Source organism: Pseudorasbora parva, chromosome 13 (genome assembly GCF_024679245.1).
Source record: "Pseudorasbora parva isolate DD20220531a chromosome 13, ASM2467924v1, whole genome shotgun sequence".
NCBI lineage: Eukaryota > Metazoa > Chordata > Actinopteri > Cypriniformes > Gobionidae > Pseudorasbora > Pseudorasbora parva.
In genome coordinates this window covers 6,503,983-6,520,608 of record NC_090184.1, presented here as the reverse complement: position 1 = coordinate 6,520,608, position 16,626 = coordinate 6,503,983, and the positions used below count along the sequence as shown (strand labels likewise).

At 38.5% G+C, this 16,626-nt stretch overlaps 1 protein-coding gene across 1 annotated transcript in view; it reads left to right on the top strand.

The window, feature by feature from the left end:
- Positions 1–16,626, top strand: part of bmp1a (bone morphogenetic protein 1a) — a 123,836-nt gene that overhangs the window by 69,642 nt on the left and 37,568 nt on the right. The window contains exons 7-11 of the mRNA XM_067413045.1: positions 6,068–6,192; positions 11,393–11,508; positions 11,792–11,894; positions 11,994–12,110; positions 14,690–14,835. Coding sequence (XP_067269146.1) covers positions 6,068–6,192; positions 11,393–11,508; positions 11,792–11,894; positions 11,994–12,110; positions 14,690–14,835 — 607 coding nt within the window. The remainder of the gene's footprint in view (positions 1–6,067; positions 6,193–11,392; positions 11,509–11,791; positions 11,895–11,993; positions 12,111–14,689; positions 14,836–16,626) is intronic.

The window sequence follows — 16,626 nt, the reverse complement described above, 5'->3', positions numbered from 1 at the left end:
TGCACCCAATAGGATAGCGCTACAACCAAACAGAGCAATGAAGGTGAAGCAGAGCTCGTTGATAGATTAAACTTTCTGAACACATCTTCCTTTCTTAGGAATGACTTCAGTGCCGTTCTTTGTTCTTTTCTCAGAGAAAAGCTTAACTCCAAGTCTTCCAAAGTCGTGGTCAAAGCTGTTTCGAAAGACCACCGGTCGCCATTTTCTGTTTTTACTAGAAGAAGCACGCAAGCGCAACTCTACCGTCTTTATGTTAAGCCCCGCCCACTGACTCTATACACAATGTGATTGGCCCGACCAGAGTTTGGCGTTTTCTCTTAAGTGTATTAAGAGTTGCTAGACGACACTCGCGGCAGATTAGATTTGCTGCCGCTAGGGTGCGTCTAGATTTCTAAGCTAAATGTATCTGTCACTGAAGTCGACTATTGCAATCACTGATGGACCTTTGTCCATACCAAATGCGGCATATTTATATAAAAAATAATGTATTGATTTTTATTTTATTTTATGATCAACAGCACCATTAAAGACAATAGGAAATTAAACACAAGCAAACAATGCATGACTTGTCTAATATAGCCTACATATAAAGTTTTTAAACTCACCGGTGTTCCAAAGCAAATCCATTTTGGTTAAGGGGAAAATTCTAATAGCTTAATAAGACTCTTTATAAGAAAGTTAATAAGACTTAATAAGAAATTGCCCGTTCCACTATCTACATAAAAGTTAGCTGCAAATTCCAGAAGGACTGGCTGAGATGAAGCTTTCTTTGTGGGTACACAAATGCAGAATGGCTGCTGGTGGCCTGAAGCTCACATCTGAGAAAGTGTCTGAACATATTGTAAAATAGGTGCTATGTTTAGTGAAATGTACAGGTAGATGGAATGCCTGCTAGGCATTGCTGCCGGTCGCACCTCCTCCGGTGCCCACGGGTCAGCTGCAGGGTCATCAGCCAGGAACCAACATTCACCAACTCGCTTAGGGCTGCAGCTATCGATTCTTTTTGTAATCGATTAATCTACCACTTAATCGATCGATTAATCGGATAATAATTACTTTTTCTTTATTAAAGAGCAATAAGAGACAATAAGACAGGTATCTTAAAATTAACATCTAATTTGTCTTCTTTTTAGAAAAATTAAGTTTTATTGCTGAAATTGCATACATTAATAACTGTGAAACTAAACAATTTTAATGCATACAATTGCCATATTATATTAAATAAAAATCTATTTCAAATTACTTTAAAAAGGCAAACATAGTTCAATCTAAAACTAAACCTACAACCAATAAATCTAAATAGTAGTAATATAAATAACAATAATGCCAATATAAATAATATAAATATTCTATAAATTCTATATAATATAAATATTCTAATATTCTATAAATATTCTATAAATAACTAAACATTGTATTTATGTTGTGCAACTTAACTTTCATGTATCAGCTTCAGCTCAGGCATTACATAAGCATTTACTGTGTTATTTACTCCTTTACTGGAGCAAAACATATTGGACAGGTTAACTTGGAAGAAGAGATGTGCGGATCAGCTCTATCGTCACCGAATCAGCTGTTAGAAGCAAACCATCCACCCGCACCCGATCGTCACAACTTCAAATCCTCCGTGTTAAGCGCGATGCTATCGTCACATATTAGCTACACTGAAGTAGGTTGCTAAACAAAACAAAAAAAATTATTTTGGCAAAATTAAATTTACATAAACCAGGGTCGACAACCTATACATCACACGGAGGAATAACCGCTAGAACGTGATCAAACGCGAGATATGTTTAATTCAGTTACAGTACATCACACATGCTGATCTTTTGAGCTAATCATTCATCATTGTAACACAGCTTGCTTTAAATTAGTAGCTATAAATATGATTAAAGTGTGATATTTAAATTACACAAATCAATGAAAGCACGCAGCTCTGAGCTCTGAAAGCACGAGCGCTGCTAATCACACACACACACACGCACGCGCGCGTTACAGCTTGTTCTGATATTTGTTGCGCCTAGTATTGAGAACATCTAATGGTGCATTTCGAAGATATTATCAAGTAGGATGTATAAAGTCTCATTAAAGATTTCACACACATCACAATGACGGTGATCCATGTGCAAAGCTGCAAACTCCATCGAGTTCATGTGTTTGGAGTTGCTCTTCTCCTCAGCTGACGCGTGAACTGCCGCAAATGAAACTTAAATGTTCAGCGTCGCATCCTGAAGCTCAACACACAGTTTTCTTCATTTAAAAACAGCGATATTAAATGATATTACCAGTGCTGATGCCCGCCCGCTCGCTCTCTCTCTCTCGCATTGCGGTCTTTGATCTCGACATGAGCTGAAAACGAAAGTTAAAGAACGACACGCATTCATTGTGTTTTAGCGTGATATGAGAGTTCCGCGTCTTTATTAAAATCAACATATTAACGATTTCTCTCATCCACCTGCAATGTTTGGGATGTTTACGCACCTGAACCGCGGATATAACCGCAATCCGCTCATACTCCGAGTCCTTACACAAAAAATGTCTTTCTCCAATATCTGTGTGTAGTTAAATGGACTAAGCGAAGCGTCGAGGCAGATGATTTTGCCTCGAGGATTTTTTTGATTCGATTAACTCGAGTTACTCGATGAATCGTTGCAGCCCTAAACTCGCTCCTCGCTCCTTTAATCCTGGAATGTCTTCTGGTGGCGGGGCAGTGACAGGAACGTCTCCCTGTTCACTCCTTGCAGCTGATCGGTGTTACCTTCTTCAGCTGTTGTCTGGGTTAGTTGTTCTTTTCCCAGCTCTTGTCTTACCTCCTCAGAGCCTCCATCCCCTCCTCAGCTAGTATAGTGAGCTCAATGAGGAGCTAAGACTTTGCCTTGTTGGACCACACTACTATAGCCGCGTTTCCACCACAGGAACTTTACCCAGGAACCAGGAACTGTGGGGTGGTACTCGGTGTGTTTTGACCACAGGAGCCAGGGTCTAAATGAAGTTCCTGGTAAATATTTCCCCCTCCAAACGGCCCTGCTCGCGAGGTAGTACTTTTTCAAAGTTCAGGAACTTTCGAGGGCGGGACTTGGGCGCTGAACATGCTGATTGGTTTAGCATTTTATTTCAACCGGCATTTTTAAAAGTCTTTTGCGAGGTTCGGTCTGCGTTCAGTAAATCTCCGTCTTGCTCTATGTCTGATGGCGTGCGTTCGTCTCAGCCATCTCACGTTCAATGTCCGTAATAGCTGATAATAATATACATTGTCATTTTAAATCTAGCTTTACAAGCTTTCTGAATATGCTAGTGCTCTTTTCTGTCGTTGTTAATTACCTCTTTAGTAAACCAGCAAAAGCAGCACGGCTTGAATCTCTTCCATACTCGTTATTAATTTTTATATAATTATATAATAATGACACAGTGTATATTGCCCCAGGCAGTTTTTACTTTAACTGCGCCTGACAGAAGAATAAAAAAAAATTCTGAGATGATTATTACACCTTACAACAAATAAATAGCTTATATAATGCTTTATTAGTCCTGGTGGCCGTTAAGAGTTGCTATGGCTACAGATAAACTATTCTAGCTGGTGGATAAAACAGCGTTGACATTTTTGATGTGGCAGACAAACTGCATGTCACAAAATGATTACGATTGAAAGTCATCACATGTAAACACCAGATCGGTTTAGATAACGTCTCATGTAAACAGTCCACTAAATCTTTCAATCGGAATGACAAAAAAAAGTGTGCTTGTAAACGTGGATATAGTATCCCGCAGAAATGATTACTGTCCGTCACTGACTTGGAGGAGCAGTCGCGCGCAGTCCTACATCACCGGACTAATCTGCCTAATCTTCACGGAACTTTAGATCGCGGTGGAAACGCAGACAGTTGCAGGTCTGGGGGGAGAAAAGTTCCTGTAAAAAAAGTTCCTGGTTCAAATTATTCCGGGAAATTTTGGTGGAAACAGGGCTTATGTCAGGGCGGAGAGATGTAGCAGTGATCTTGACCGGGAAACAGGGCAGTGTGTCATGGTGGACTCATATTCCTCTCCTGGTCAGGGGAAAACGGGCTAGATGTTCTCTTGGCCTGATGTTTCTTCTCCCCCCTTCTTCCGTGACAAAGCTGATGTGGTTGTGGTTCTCTGCTGGTGGTACCCCTTTGCTGCCTGTTGACGCCCCTCCAGCACCTCAGCTAGCTTTCTCAGGATCTGGTTGTGGCACAATCTATAGCAGGGGTCCCCAATCTCGGTTCTGGAGGGCCACTGTCCTGCAGAGTTTTGCTCCAACCCTAATCAAACACACCTAAAACAGCTAATCAATGCATTTATAGGCATTATTATTTGATTGGGGTTGGAGCTAAACTGTGCAGGACAGTGGCCCTCCAGGACTGAGATTGGGGAGCCCTGATCTATAGCATCCCTGGGAGAGCGTGATCATACAGCCTGATAAGATGTGCTAGATGCTTGTGTTAGGGGTATTGCAGAGTATTCCTCACTCCCAAACCACTGGTGAAGGTAGCGTGGACAGGAAAGCGTTTCGTTGGTTGAGCGAATGAGGAAGCTGAGCCTTGCCTGCGGGATCCTGGACAGGTCTGCCCAGGTGATGTTTGGGTTGATAACTCCCTCCCAGGTTATCCAGCTTCCCTGTCGGCCCTGCAACACGGCCTTGATCTTGTAGCGCTCTTCCTCCTTTCTTGTCACCTCCAATACCACTATCTCATTCCTCTCCTTGTTATTTGCCTTGGACCAGAAGCGCTACGTTTATCCCCACCCTATCCCTGCTCTACCTGCCTGGACTCTGCCGACAATCTCTTGATGCTTCTGACAACCGACGGCTTGGTCAACCTCAGTCTGGGCCTTCCACTTCCAGCCTGTCAGAACCTTGGGGTTCGCGTTCCTTACAGCCTGGTCAGCAGACTCTCTCAACTCAAGCCTGGTCTTTTCCTGCTTGTGGCAGTTTTATATCATACATTTGATGTCCAAATAACTACATTCTCGTCTAAATATTATTTTTTTAACTATATTTCATGACACAACAACAGTAGTGTTTTTAAAACCTATGGTAGATTTGCAAGCGGTGAATCGGTTTGAATACTGGGTGGATATCGCACGGCTGCAAAAAGCTCTCAGCCAATCGAAAACTTGAAAGAACTGTTGTACAAATTGTATTATCGTATTCTTGTTCCGAATATAAGACAAAGTTTTTTTTTCATAGAAATACATCTGAAAAAACAGGTTTGTCTTATATTCAGGGTCTAGAATTTTACATGTCAATAATACACCCACAACAATAGGTGAAACCAAAAAATTACAAAAAATTAGTGTGCCAAGAAATACCACGTGACAGAGTTTGTTAGAAGATCATATGCATAAAAAGAGCTTACAATCTAAAAGCTGTGTGACTGTCATGTTAGCGTCCCTCGCTGACAGGACCAAACTTCCCCCATAGGTAATTTTAAAGCGTAAGACGGTACCCATATATCAAATCTACAATAAGGTTTAATTTCTGCTTTTAATATATTTTTCTGAGCGAGTACTGCATGTGAAAATGCAGTGCATTAAATAGTGAAAAATACTAGTATCCCAGGTATTTTCAGGTGTGGACATCACAATACTACCATAGTACCTACAACCAAATTGAGTCAAAGATTTCAAATTTTTTGCAAACCAAGGCAAAGCTCTCTAAGTACAATCAACATTGTACATCGTGTTACACTGAAAACAATAACTGAAGAGTAGGCGAGCCACTGGCCGCAACTTCCGTGAGTGCTTCCACTGATAATGCAGCTTGGCTTGAATTCCCTTTGGATTGTTGTCTGCTCCGCAAATGACTCTACAGCCTGTTGAGTTCTAACCGCCACATTCTGTACATCTGCTGAAACTTGCCACTGCATCTTAAAATGTGAGATAACATTTGTGTTTATACAAGTACCCATGATTCTGTGTGTGGGTGTAGAGAGTTTTGTTAGACATTCCAGGAAACAAGAGATAGTGAACGAATAAGAGACAGAGGATTAAAATAACAAGAACGAGTTGTTCATTCTGATTAAAGTGATGCCTTTTGTTTTCCTGACAGGGGGATATTTTTGGACACCATTCTGCCACGATATGATGTAAACGGAGTTCGGCCGCCCATCGGTCAGAGGACCAGATTGAGCAAAGGAGACATCGCACAGGCACGCAAACTTTACAAGTGTCCAAGTAAGAAAATGACATAAAACATAAAAATGTACAGAATTACAGAAGGGTAATCTGGCACATCCTTCTGCATGAGTAACGTGAAGCTTCTGTCAGACTCAAGAATGAAAGATGGTGGAGATAGAAAATCTGGGTCATTGGAAACTTTAAGCACATCATGAAAACATCTCTCACTGCAAACTTTACAAGTGTTCAAGTATTCTGGGCAGCAATGTCATAAAAAGAATAATCTTTTTTATTAAAATATCTAAACATCCTTAAAAGTAAATAAATAGTAGTAAAACTTCTATCTATCTATCTATCTATCTATCTATCTATCTATCTATCTATCTATCTATCTATCTATCTATCTATCTATCTATCTATCTATCTATCTATCTATCTATCTATCTATCTATCTATCTATCTATCTATCTATCTATCTATCTATCTATCTATCTATCTATATATATACTGTGTATATACTGTATATCGTGATTAATCGATTTGACAGCAGTAAAAAAAAAAAATGTATACACCAATGGCAAAACAGGCATAACATTATGACCACCTTACTAATATTGTGTTGATCCCCCTTTTGCTGCCAAAACAGCCCTGACCTGTCAAGGCTCCACTAGACCCTTGAAGGTGTGCTGTGGTATCTGGCATCAATATGTTATCAGCAGATCCTTTAAGTCCTGTAAGTTGCGAGGTGGGGTCTCCATGGATCAGACTTGTTTGTTCAGCACATCCCACGGATGCTCGATTGGATTGAGATCTGGGGAATTTGGAGGACAAGTCAACACCTCAAACTCATTGTTGTGCTCCTCAAACCATTCCTGAACCATTTTTGCTTTGTGGCAGGAGCATTATCCTGCTGAAAGAGCCACAGCCACCAGGGAATACTGTTTTCGTGAAAGGGTGAACATGGTCTGACACAATGCTTAGGTAGGGGGTATGTGTCAAAGTAACATCCACATGGATGGCAGGACCCAAGGTTTCCCAGCAGAACATTGCCCAAAGCATCCCACTGCCTCCGCCGGTTTGCCTTATTCCCATAGTGCATCCTGGTGCCATGTGTTCCCCAGGTAAGTAACACACTCGTATCCGGCCATCCACGTGATGTAAAAGAAAATGTGATTCATCAGACCAGGCCACCTTCTTCCATTGCTCCATGGTCCAGTTCTGATGCTCACGTGCCCACTGTTGGCTCTTTCGGTGGCGGACAGGGGTCAGCATGGGCACCCTGACTGGTCTCTGGCTATGCCGCCCCATACACAACAAACTGTGATGCTCTGTGTATTCTGCTGACGCCTTTCTATCAGAAGCAGCATTAACTTCTTGAGCAATTTGAGTGCCAGTAGCTCGTCTGTTTGATCGAGCCAAACGGACCAGCCTTCCAGTCTTCAACCCTGTGGCCGGTTGACCACTGTTCCTTGGACCACTTTTGATAGATACTGACCACTGCTTTATTAGCATACCAAATGAAGACAAAAGTTTAAAAAAATTTATTAATAAGGCAAACAATAAATTGTTTAATTCGTTATTACGCTTAATGGCGAATATTTTTTTAAAGCATAAATATTACAAAATATTTTGTTTAAAGAATGTTTAGATAATTTAAATGTAAAACAAGACAAAAATATGAAAAACACATTTTAGGATCATTCAGTGACATTTTCCCCTATTTCATAGTAAAAGGGTTGGACACTGTCATCTGGAAATAACATTTCATCCACAATTGATGAGGTGCAGTATCTTGGCGACAGTCTCCGTGACTCCCGGGTTCGGGAAGGCCGAGTAAACACTGGTCAAGTACAGGAAGTTTGTCATTTGTCTTCTTTCCCTGATAAAACAGAGAAGAGAACAGATGCTTTCTAGGATACTGAAACTAAGTGAGGTAAAGGACATTTTTCATGTAAACTTTACAGAGATGTTCAAACACACACCACCACAGAGGCAATAAGTGTCTCCTTAAAACAAACCAGGGTCCCTGCGTGTCTCTGAAATGTCTTAACGTTTTCTTTTCCCCTCATCATTTTGAATGGGCTGCTGTAAGTAAAGCATAGCTATTTAACCCTGCATACGTGTAAAGTCTTTTTATAGATATTTTGGTTATTATGAACTGCATCTGGCATTTTGTTTTTGTATCTGGCATTTACAACATTTGTAGGTTCTCTCTGGGCTGTCCTGTCACAGGAAGGAATGACTTAGAACTTAAATAAATAGATTTGACTTGTAATGGCCAGTGTTGTGTAAGTTACTCTAAAAAAGTAACTAATTAGTTACTAATTACATCTTCAACTGTATAATTACTGTACTAATTGCTCTCTCTAAAAATATTTGCATTATTGATTACTAATTACTTCCTAAATCCTATATCAGCCCAACAACTCAAGAATAGACATGAGACGGCTCCCCTCGATTCTTTAAAATAAATAAGATAAAATTGCATAAATTATTCTTGAACTGACAAAAGTATTTAAAGGGAGAAGATTTTAACACGTTAGACGTTACATTTTAATGTTAAATCTGTTTTATATAGCATTTTTAAATGTTTTTGTATGGACATAGTTTTAATTTGATTATACCTTGAAAAAGGTCTTTAAAAACTTTATTTTAACTTTAATATTTACAAAAAATAATTGATGCCATGTCAAACACATGCATCGTAGGGCTAAAATGGGAGTTTTTAGCAATTTTATATTGAGCTTTATCTTTAGCATGCTTTGGTGAAAAAAAAGCAACCCATAAATAATCTCACCTGAGATTGTTACTCATTTTACAAACGTGGATCTCAGTTTTTAAAGTTCTGAGTGAGGCCTGTTGTGGAGGAGCCTGTGTCACATGACGTATCCACGCTGTCGGCATGTATAGCACAGAGTAGCGTGCAGAAATTCACATTTGGGGGAAAAGGGGTGTAAGTGTGGCAGATATTTTGCACAGCATTCCTTGCCCGATCTGTCACTTGCTGTGGCTTGCCAGACCGTATGTTAATGGTTCTAAACATTGAAGCCGCACTTGGCCTGAAGAATCTCTCTTCTTGCTACTCTAGTTTTACATGACTGACAACTCATGCGTGCAGAACACGTGTGGGTAATATAAGGAGTGTAAACCGCTAAACAATGTCAATTTACAAACCCTTGAGATGGAAAGTGCATGAGAAGCTTGGCTGCTAGATCAGTCATTAAACCCTATCCCAATACCTCTTTTAAAATGGATGGCTGTTCATTTTTAACAAGGTAACAAGGTTTGGAAAGAGTAAGATATTGCAATTAATCGCATCCATGGAATTTTGTATTTACATAATATATGTGTGTGTACTTTGTATAATTATTATAAATAGATGTATATATTTTTACAAAAAATCTGTTATATTTATATACAAAATATTTATATTTGAATAATATAAATGATATGCATATATCTATAGTATATACATGCAAATCAAATTTACTTTCATTGAATTAAAAGAATAAAAAGTCAAAGGGTAAATCACATTATGAATAAATGCTTTTCTGCAAAACATGCTGGCCACAATTATTGGAACCCTTTTATTAAATACTCTTTACAACCTCCTTTTGCCAAGGTAATAGCTCTGAGTCTTCTCCTAAAATGCCTAATGAGTTTGGAGGAGACCTGATGAGATCAGAAGCCATTCACCCCACTCATTCTCTATAGGAGTCATGTCAAGGACCTGGGAGAAGTTCATAATGTGTTCAGTGACACATTCATGTGTTGATTTTGATGTTTGTTTTGGATCGTTGTCCTGATGGAAGATCCCGTACCTCTTGGTAGTCCGTCTGGAAAACACAGCCCCGGGACTACTACTACATATAAAAAAGACGTTTTACTCACATAAGTGTGTTGCACCATTCCTCTCAGATCCAATACAGAAGGCACAGCATTGTGTCTGCAAATCCAGCACCTGAGACTTGTTTACAAACGATTCCGCAGTGAAATAAAGCGAACACACAAACGGTCTTCCCCACGTGAGCTGGAACTTCATTAAAAAGAAATGAAGTATCACACATTCCTTATATTATGAGCCGAAGGGAGCTTATGCAGCGACTGTGTTCTTCCACAATATCTTGCTATCTTCTTCGGCATGTTTATTGCTGCTGGCTAGCGTGATCCGAACAGCTCCATGAGTCGGTGGACGGGGCTACTGAATTACACGTGCTTATTATTCTGTAGAGGCGGTGTTTCGTCAGTCAATGACGTCAGTATCAAGCACAGGACCGTTTTCAGGGCCTGGTGTCTATAAAAGCTTTTCTTGGACCAAGAAGGAAGTTTTCAGCTCTGAAACTTACAGGATATTCTTATATTACCATAACCATTTATATATCAAAAGCTCAAGGGAAAGTTGATTTCTCAATTCATCACCCCTTTAAATGAAAGATTAAAAGGATTAACAATGCAGAAAATAATTTTTACAGCCATCTTTGATCATATATACCAGGGTTGCCAATAATAATGAGGGGGGAAGCACAATCATTTAAATATACTGCAGGGTTTCTACTGATACAAAGCCATATGCTAACCTTTAATGTTTTATTAATTTTGTTTTATTTATTTATTTATTTATTTATCTTAAATGTTTGGTAAGTTAGATGTGTAATAAGCAGAATAATGTCTGAATAATCAGATGCTCATTAACGCACAGTAATGACCTGAAAGGGAAATTGGGACATAAAGCAGTCTGTACATTATCCATTGCACATGTTTAGTTACATGAATGTGTTATAAAACTGCTGGTATTTTAACATTTAATGAAGCAATGCTGGTTTGCCATGTGTATTTCCACAGTGACCACTAGAGCGTTTAATTGCCCAGCACATTTAATACAGTAAGCCCGTGGTTGGACTGTCTCACTTTAATTGCACACAGCACCGTGTAATTGAAAATCTTTTAGTTTGAATTTTGCACCACTTTCATTTCCTTCTCTTGCTCTTTGCTGTGAATATTAGGCAGGTGTGTAACATTAGAAGCAGATGTGCTTCATAACATGAAAGTGCTCAAGGCGCGCAACTGTGAAAGACAATCCAGACTTTCTCGTGGTCTTTTGTCTTTGTTGTGTTCTGTGACGCACATCAGTGTTTTATACGCAGAGAGCTTCATGGGCCATTGTGTAACTAGTCAAATCATCTTGTTTTTGTGGAATGAACTGTTCAACTCCATTTGAACATTGAAGGCTATTGATATTTCTTTCTTTCTTTTTTAGGATGTGGGGACAGTTTGCAGGAGAGTAGTGGGAACTTCTCTTCTCCTGGTTTCCCAAATGGTTATTCAGCATATATGCACTGCATATGGAGAATTTCAGTCACACCTGGAGAAAAGGTAAAGATGATTAGAAGTCGGGAAGTCAAGATCATTTCAGACACTCTGTTTGCAAAAAACTGATTTCATGGTTCTTTGAGCCATCACTTTAACCTGTTTTAAGAGGCCTAATTGAAGAAAATATCGTGTCACATATGGTTACATATAGTTGCTCAAGAGTGGAGTAATTTACACTCTACAGAATGGTTTAATTGAATCATTAAAAAGAACCCGCTCAAAAGAACTTGCACAGATTGAAACTTTGCTCCAGTAAAAATGTAATATCTTTGTTTTATTTCCTAAGATCATTCTGAACTTTACATCTATGGATTTATACCGGAGTCATTTGTGCTGGTATGATCATGTGGAAATCAGAGATGGATACTGGAGGAAAGCTCCATTGAAAGGTTTGAGATGAACCTGATATTTCAGAAGAAGAATACAAAACAAGTCGTGTGAAGCTTGGTAATTAAAGTTGAACTGTTTGCTTGTACCTCTGTATGCAGGTCGATTTTGCGGGGATAAATTACCAGAGCCGATCGTCTCTACAGACAGTCGCCTGTGGATTGAGTTTCGCAGTAGCAGTAACTGGGTGGGAAAGGGCTTCTCTGCTGTTTATGAAGGTACACACCAGTCAACCCAAACAACAACTATTAAGAAACAGATTTACTAACAGCTTGCTCCAGCGCAAACTGTCTTCTCTCGTTAAAAACGACTGTCAAAGCTCTGAAAAATTAGCACTGAAAATGCATGAACAGAGTTATTTCTGCTGCTGACCTTATTGCTTATGTATTTGTAGGAGTTTCCCTTTCAGATGCATTTATGAGAGGAGAGTATTTAAATGAATCATGCGAGGTGTTTTATTGGGATTTGCGCACAAAAAAGCACGTCTTAAACCAGACGCTAATTTGCGCTGCTCTTGGTAGATTGTGTTGGTCATTTTGGAAATTATCTGGCTACGTCCGGAAATTAACTTTCACTCCTATTAGCGCTTTTATGGGATTGCACTCTCACGCTAATTTATTTAGTTATTTTATGTGGTTATGATAATCTAAAATATGTTCTATTGTACATAGAATAAATTATAAGGTATTTGTATTGTATTTGTGTATAGTATAGCTTAAGCTCCACCGTTCCAATTGGGAAAACATTCCTGGTGATGTCAAAAGATGTTCAAAAATGTCAAACAAATAACTGTAGTTTCCATCCCACTGGGTTCTATTCCGCATGCTCCCGCTTAAATTTCACTCTGTGTCACCCTCTATCCACTCAGAATGATTTTCTTCCCGACCCAACCGATCTAAAAAAAAATTCATCTCGTTTACAGAATCTCACATTTACTGTACCGTTCCAAATAAAAGATGATTTTTTTTTTTCTTAGAAATGCATCTAAAAAAAATAGTTTAAAAATAGTTTATTCAGGTTAATTTAATGCTATGCCAAAAAGTGTTTATTTTTGAATGTGATCGTTAGTACATTTTACCAGTATTTCCCATACTTTCAATACAAACATTAAAATATGACAAAATATGCAGTATGAAAATTCAGGGTTCCCACTTGTCTGGAAATTATGAAAAATAAGGAAAAAATGAGTGGAAAAAACACGTGGAAAATGAGAGAACACAACAATTGTCCTGGAATATTTTTTATTTTATTTTTTGGGAAAAGAAATGCTCTTGTTCATTGAAGAACAGACGGTTTACAATTAGTCCTAAACAGTTAACGCAATTAGCAGAAAGCGCTGTGTTCCGAACAGCAACAGTTCACTAAACAAGAACTTACAAAATATTGTTTCACCAACAAAAACAAAGTCGGAGTGGAATGTTTTTTAGCAACATGTAGTGAGGTTTGTTTCTCAATGAATCTGCGTTTTTGAACGAATCATTTGAGAATGTGATTCAGTAAGCTGTTCATACCGTCATTTGATTCGTTCGGGAATGAATACGCGTTTTGAATGAATCGTTTGACACTCATGACTCACTCTCTAAGACCGTTATTTGATGCAACCTACTGGCGGAAATATTAAAAGTATCTGACGGTTTTTACTATTCCGTATTGTAATATTTTTTTAAACATTAAACTCAGCATTATTCATGCAATTGTGCAAATCTTAGTCTTATAATCAAAGGTGTCTTATATTTGAAACCATACATTAAAGATAAAATGATTGGGTATAACAAATATAAAATGTTAGCTATACAAGAACTGGATTTGTTTTTTGTCTGGTCATGATACTGTCAACACCATAAAAATGTCACTTAAAATTATAAGTGACTCATGTCACATTTTTATATATAAATATATTAATAAGCAAAAAATGTTGGCTTACTAGCTATACTACAAAAATATATATATATATATTTTTTAAATCCATGCAAGAACAGTATGTCGCTGTACCGAACGTCTCCTCCAAAATCCGACCACAAAGGTTGAATGTTCTCTCTGAAGGTGCTCTCTCTCTTGACCGGGATGCAAAGAACATATCTCGCCAGGTCGCTCGGGGCAGGGAACAGGGACCCGTGTGAACGCCACCACTTCAGAAAGTTTTGTTCAGCCCAAGTTCAGATGCGCTGTTGAATGTCGGGAGTGGCCGGGGTATTGTCCGATCCAAAGTACGCCAGTTACAGAACAATACCGTCTTTCATTTAGAAATGTAATCCCGCGCCGCAGGAAATCTGATGGGGTATTATTACATATATAAATGTTTACTTGAAAATGTCAATGGTATGAGCTCAAGGTAGAGGTCTATGCTCCCTCTACCTTACCGTTTTTATGTAAATATTCATATCATTTACTATAGCAGTGGCCTTGTGTTTCTTGTCAGTTTTTCTAAAGTCGAAAGAGTTACGGTACAAGTGGGCAAAATAAGCCCTAAAACAAGCAACAATTTCATGGTCACTGTCTAGGACTCTAGGGTGAGTCTGGAGTGCTCAGAATAACCTGTCAGCAGAAAACATTGTCAAGTTCATTCATAATAAGTGTTTGCCCCACAGACCGAAATCCAACCGTAACTGATACACTGAGAGTTCCATTAGGTGAACGCCTAACTATATCGGTTTCCAATAGTTTGTTGTTGGATGGATTTTCTTGCTTTACTGTCATGTTAGCAGGCTCAGCGTTCTTCAGGTTCTAATAGGTCTATATTACAAATGAAAGGATCATGTTGACAATGAAGTGCACACTGTTGTCTTTTATCTTTCAGCTATTTGCGGTGGGGAAGTGAAGAAAGACAATGGTCAAATTCAGTCTCCAAACTACCCTGATGACTACAGACCTAACAAAGTGTGTGTGTGGAAGGTCACTGTGGCTCAGGGCTACCACGTAGGCCTTACCTTTCAATCTTTTGAGGTATGGTTGGAAAATAGTTGTTATTACTGTATTATAAGCATGTCATTAATTGTTTATACTGGGGCTGTAAGTGCTAAAGCTTTTAAATGTAAAAAAAAATGTTAATTTAAATTTTAAATTTTAAATTTTGTGATTAATTTTAAATCCTTAATGTGGTAAAATAAAGTAAATTACTGAAGCACATGAAATTGCGTCACAGAGTTTAGATGATCTCTGGAGTTTATCACACTGAGCATCTGCAATAGCACAAGCAGCTGTAAGGTTTACATTTCTATTCTGACTCTTTAACCCGAACTCTGTCATATTCTGTGAGCCCTCTCGCATCGCGCTTTGAAATACAGACTGAACGGGATGTCCAAACCGCCCACCACTGTATGGCCAGATGATACGCAAACTGCGTTTCTCGACTGGATAAAGCAAACCAGCGCCTCGCTAGTAAAGTTTTGATGGATGAAGATTGCAATCAAGTTAACGATGCATGTTCTTACAAATAAAGGAAAATTACGTGTTTGGCTGGGAAAGAATTAAAGGTGCAGTGTGTACATTTAAACAGCATCTAGCGGTAATGTTGTGAATTGCAACCGTCCACTACTTACTCCTCCCTTTTGAAGCAAGTAGAGAAGCAACGGTGGCTGACATATGACAAAATGTCGTTGTCTGAGACCGCAGAGAGTCAGCTTAGGGCTACTGTAGAAACCAGACGGTGCAAACTGTATGGTGACCAGCGGTGTGTAGATAGAAATGGCTCATTCTAAGGTTATAAAAACATAACAGTTCATTATGTAAGGTCTTTATACACCACACATTTATGTATATTATATTGCATTTCTGTCAATAGATCCACATAAATACTACACACTGCACATTTAAGGTGTCGTGACAGATCGCTGTAGCTCAAGCGGCTCGGGAAATGATCATCTCTTCCTACTAGAGCTTAAGTTATGAATGAACATTATAATAAATGTTGTTTCAACCGTGGAAATACGTCAATACAAAGCAGTTTCAAGTCCAATCTACAATCTCTCCTGACTGCTTTGTCGGACAAAATGGAGGATATGATCAGATCGCCTGTCAATCAAACTCCTGGCGAAAGGTGTATTCTGAATGGATCGTTATGTTCAAAGTAAACCAGGCGATTCTCACAAAACTGTATTTTCGTTTTCAAGGTAAATTAAGAAGCACTTGGTGATGCCAAAAGAACACCAAATAACCAATATATGCATCATATATATAGCAAATGATGACAAAATTAATGTGTTAAACAAGATAAAAGGTGTAGGCTTAATGTCATGACAAGTGTGCGGTTAACTACCATTAATCACACAAAGCGTATTTTCCCCCTCAAATTTTTAGAGTACATCCTAAGAAAGGAAATAAACATGATAGGTTTGGGAAACAATAGGGCTGCAGTTCAATAATAATAACAACTTAAATAACTGACAACAAATATTATTCACAGTACTTTTTCTACAGTATGTAAAAAATATTTTAATGTGAGCATTTCCGTTTTGAAAAACATCTTGACCCATCAGCAAAAGAGTAAAAAAAAATGCCATCAGTGTTCATGCATCTGCATGAATGTCAATCAGATGTAATGACATTTTTATGAACATTGACTTTAATTGGAAGTCTATCAATTTATTATACAATTTTTTAGTATAAAAGAATAAAAGAGTACAGTTGCTATTTGCTAGCTGCTTACAAACTGTGTTTTTTATCACTTTATATTGAAACTTTTAGTTGCATTTGAAAGTATTTTTAATGGTGCCCTAGAATGAAAAATTGAATTAA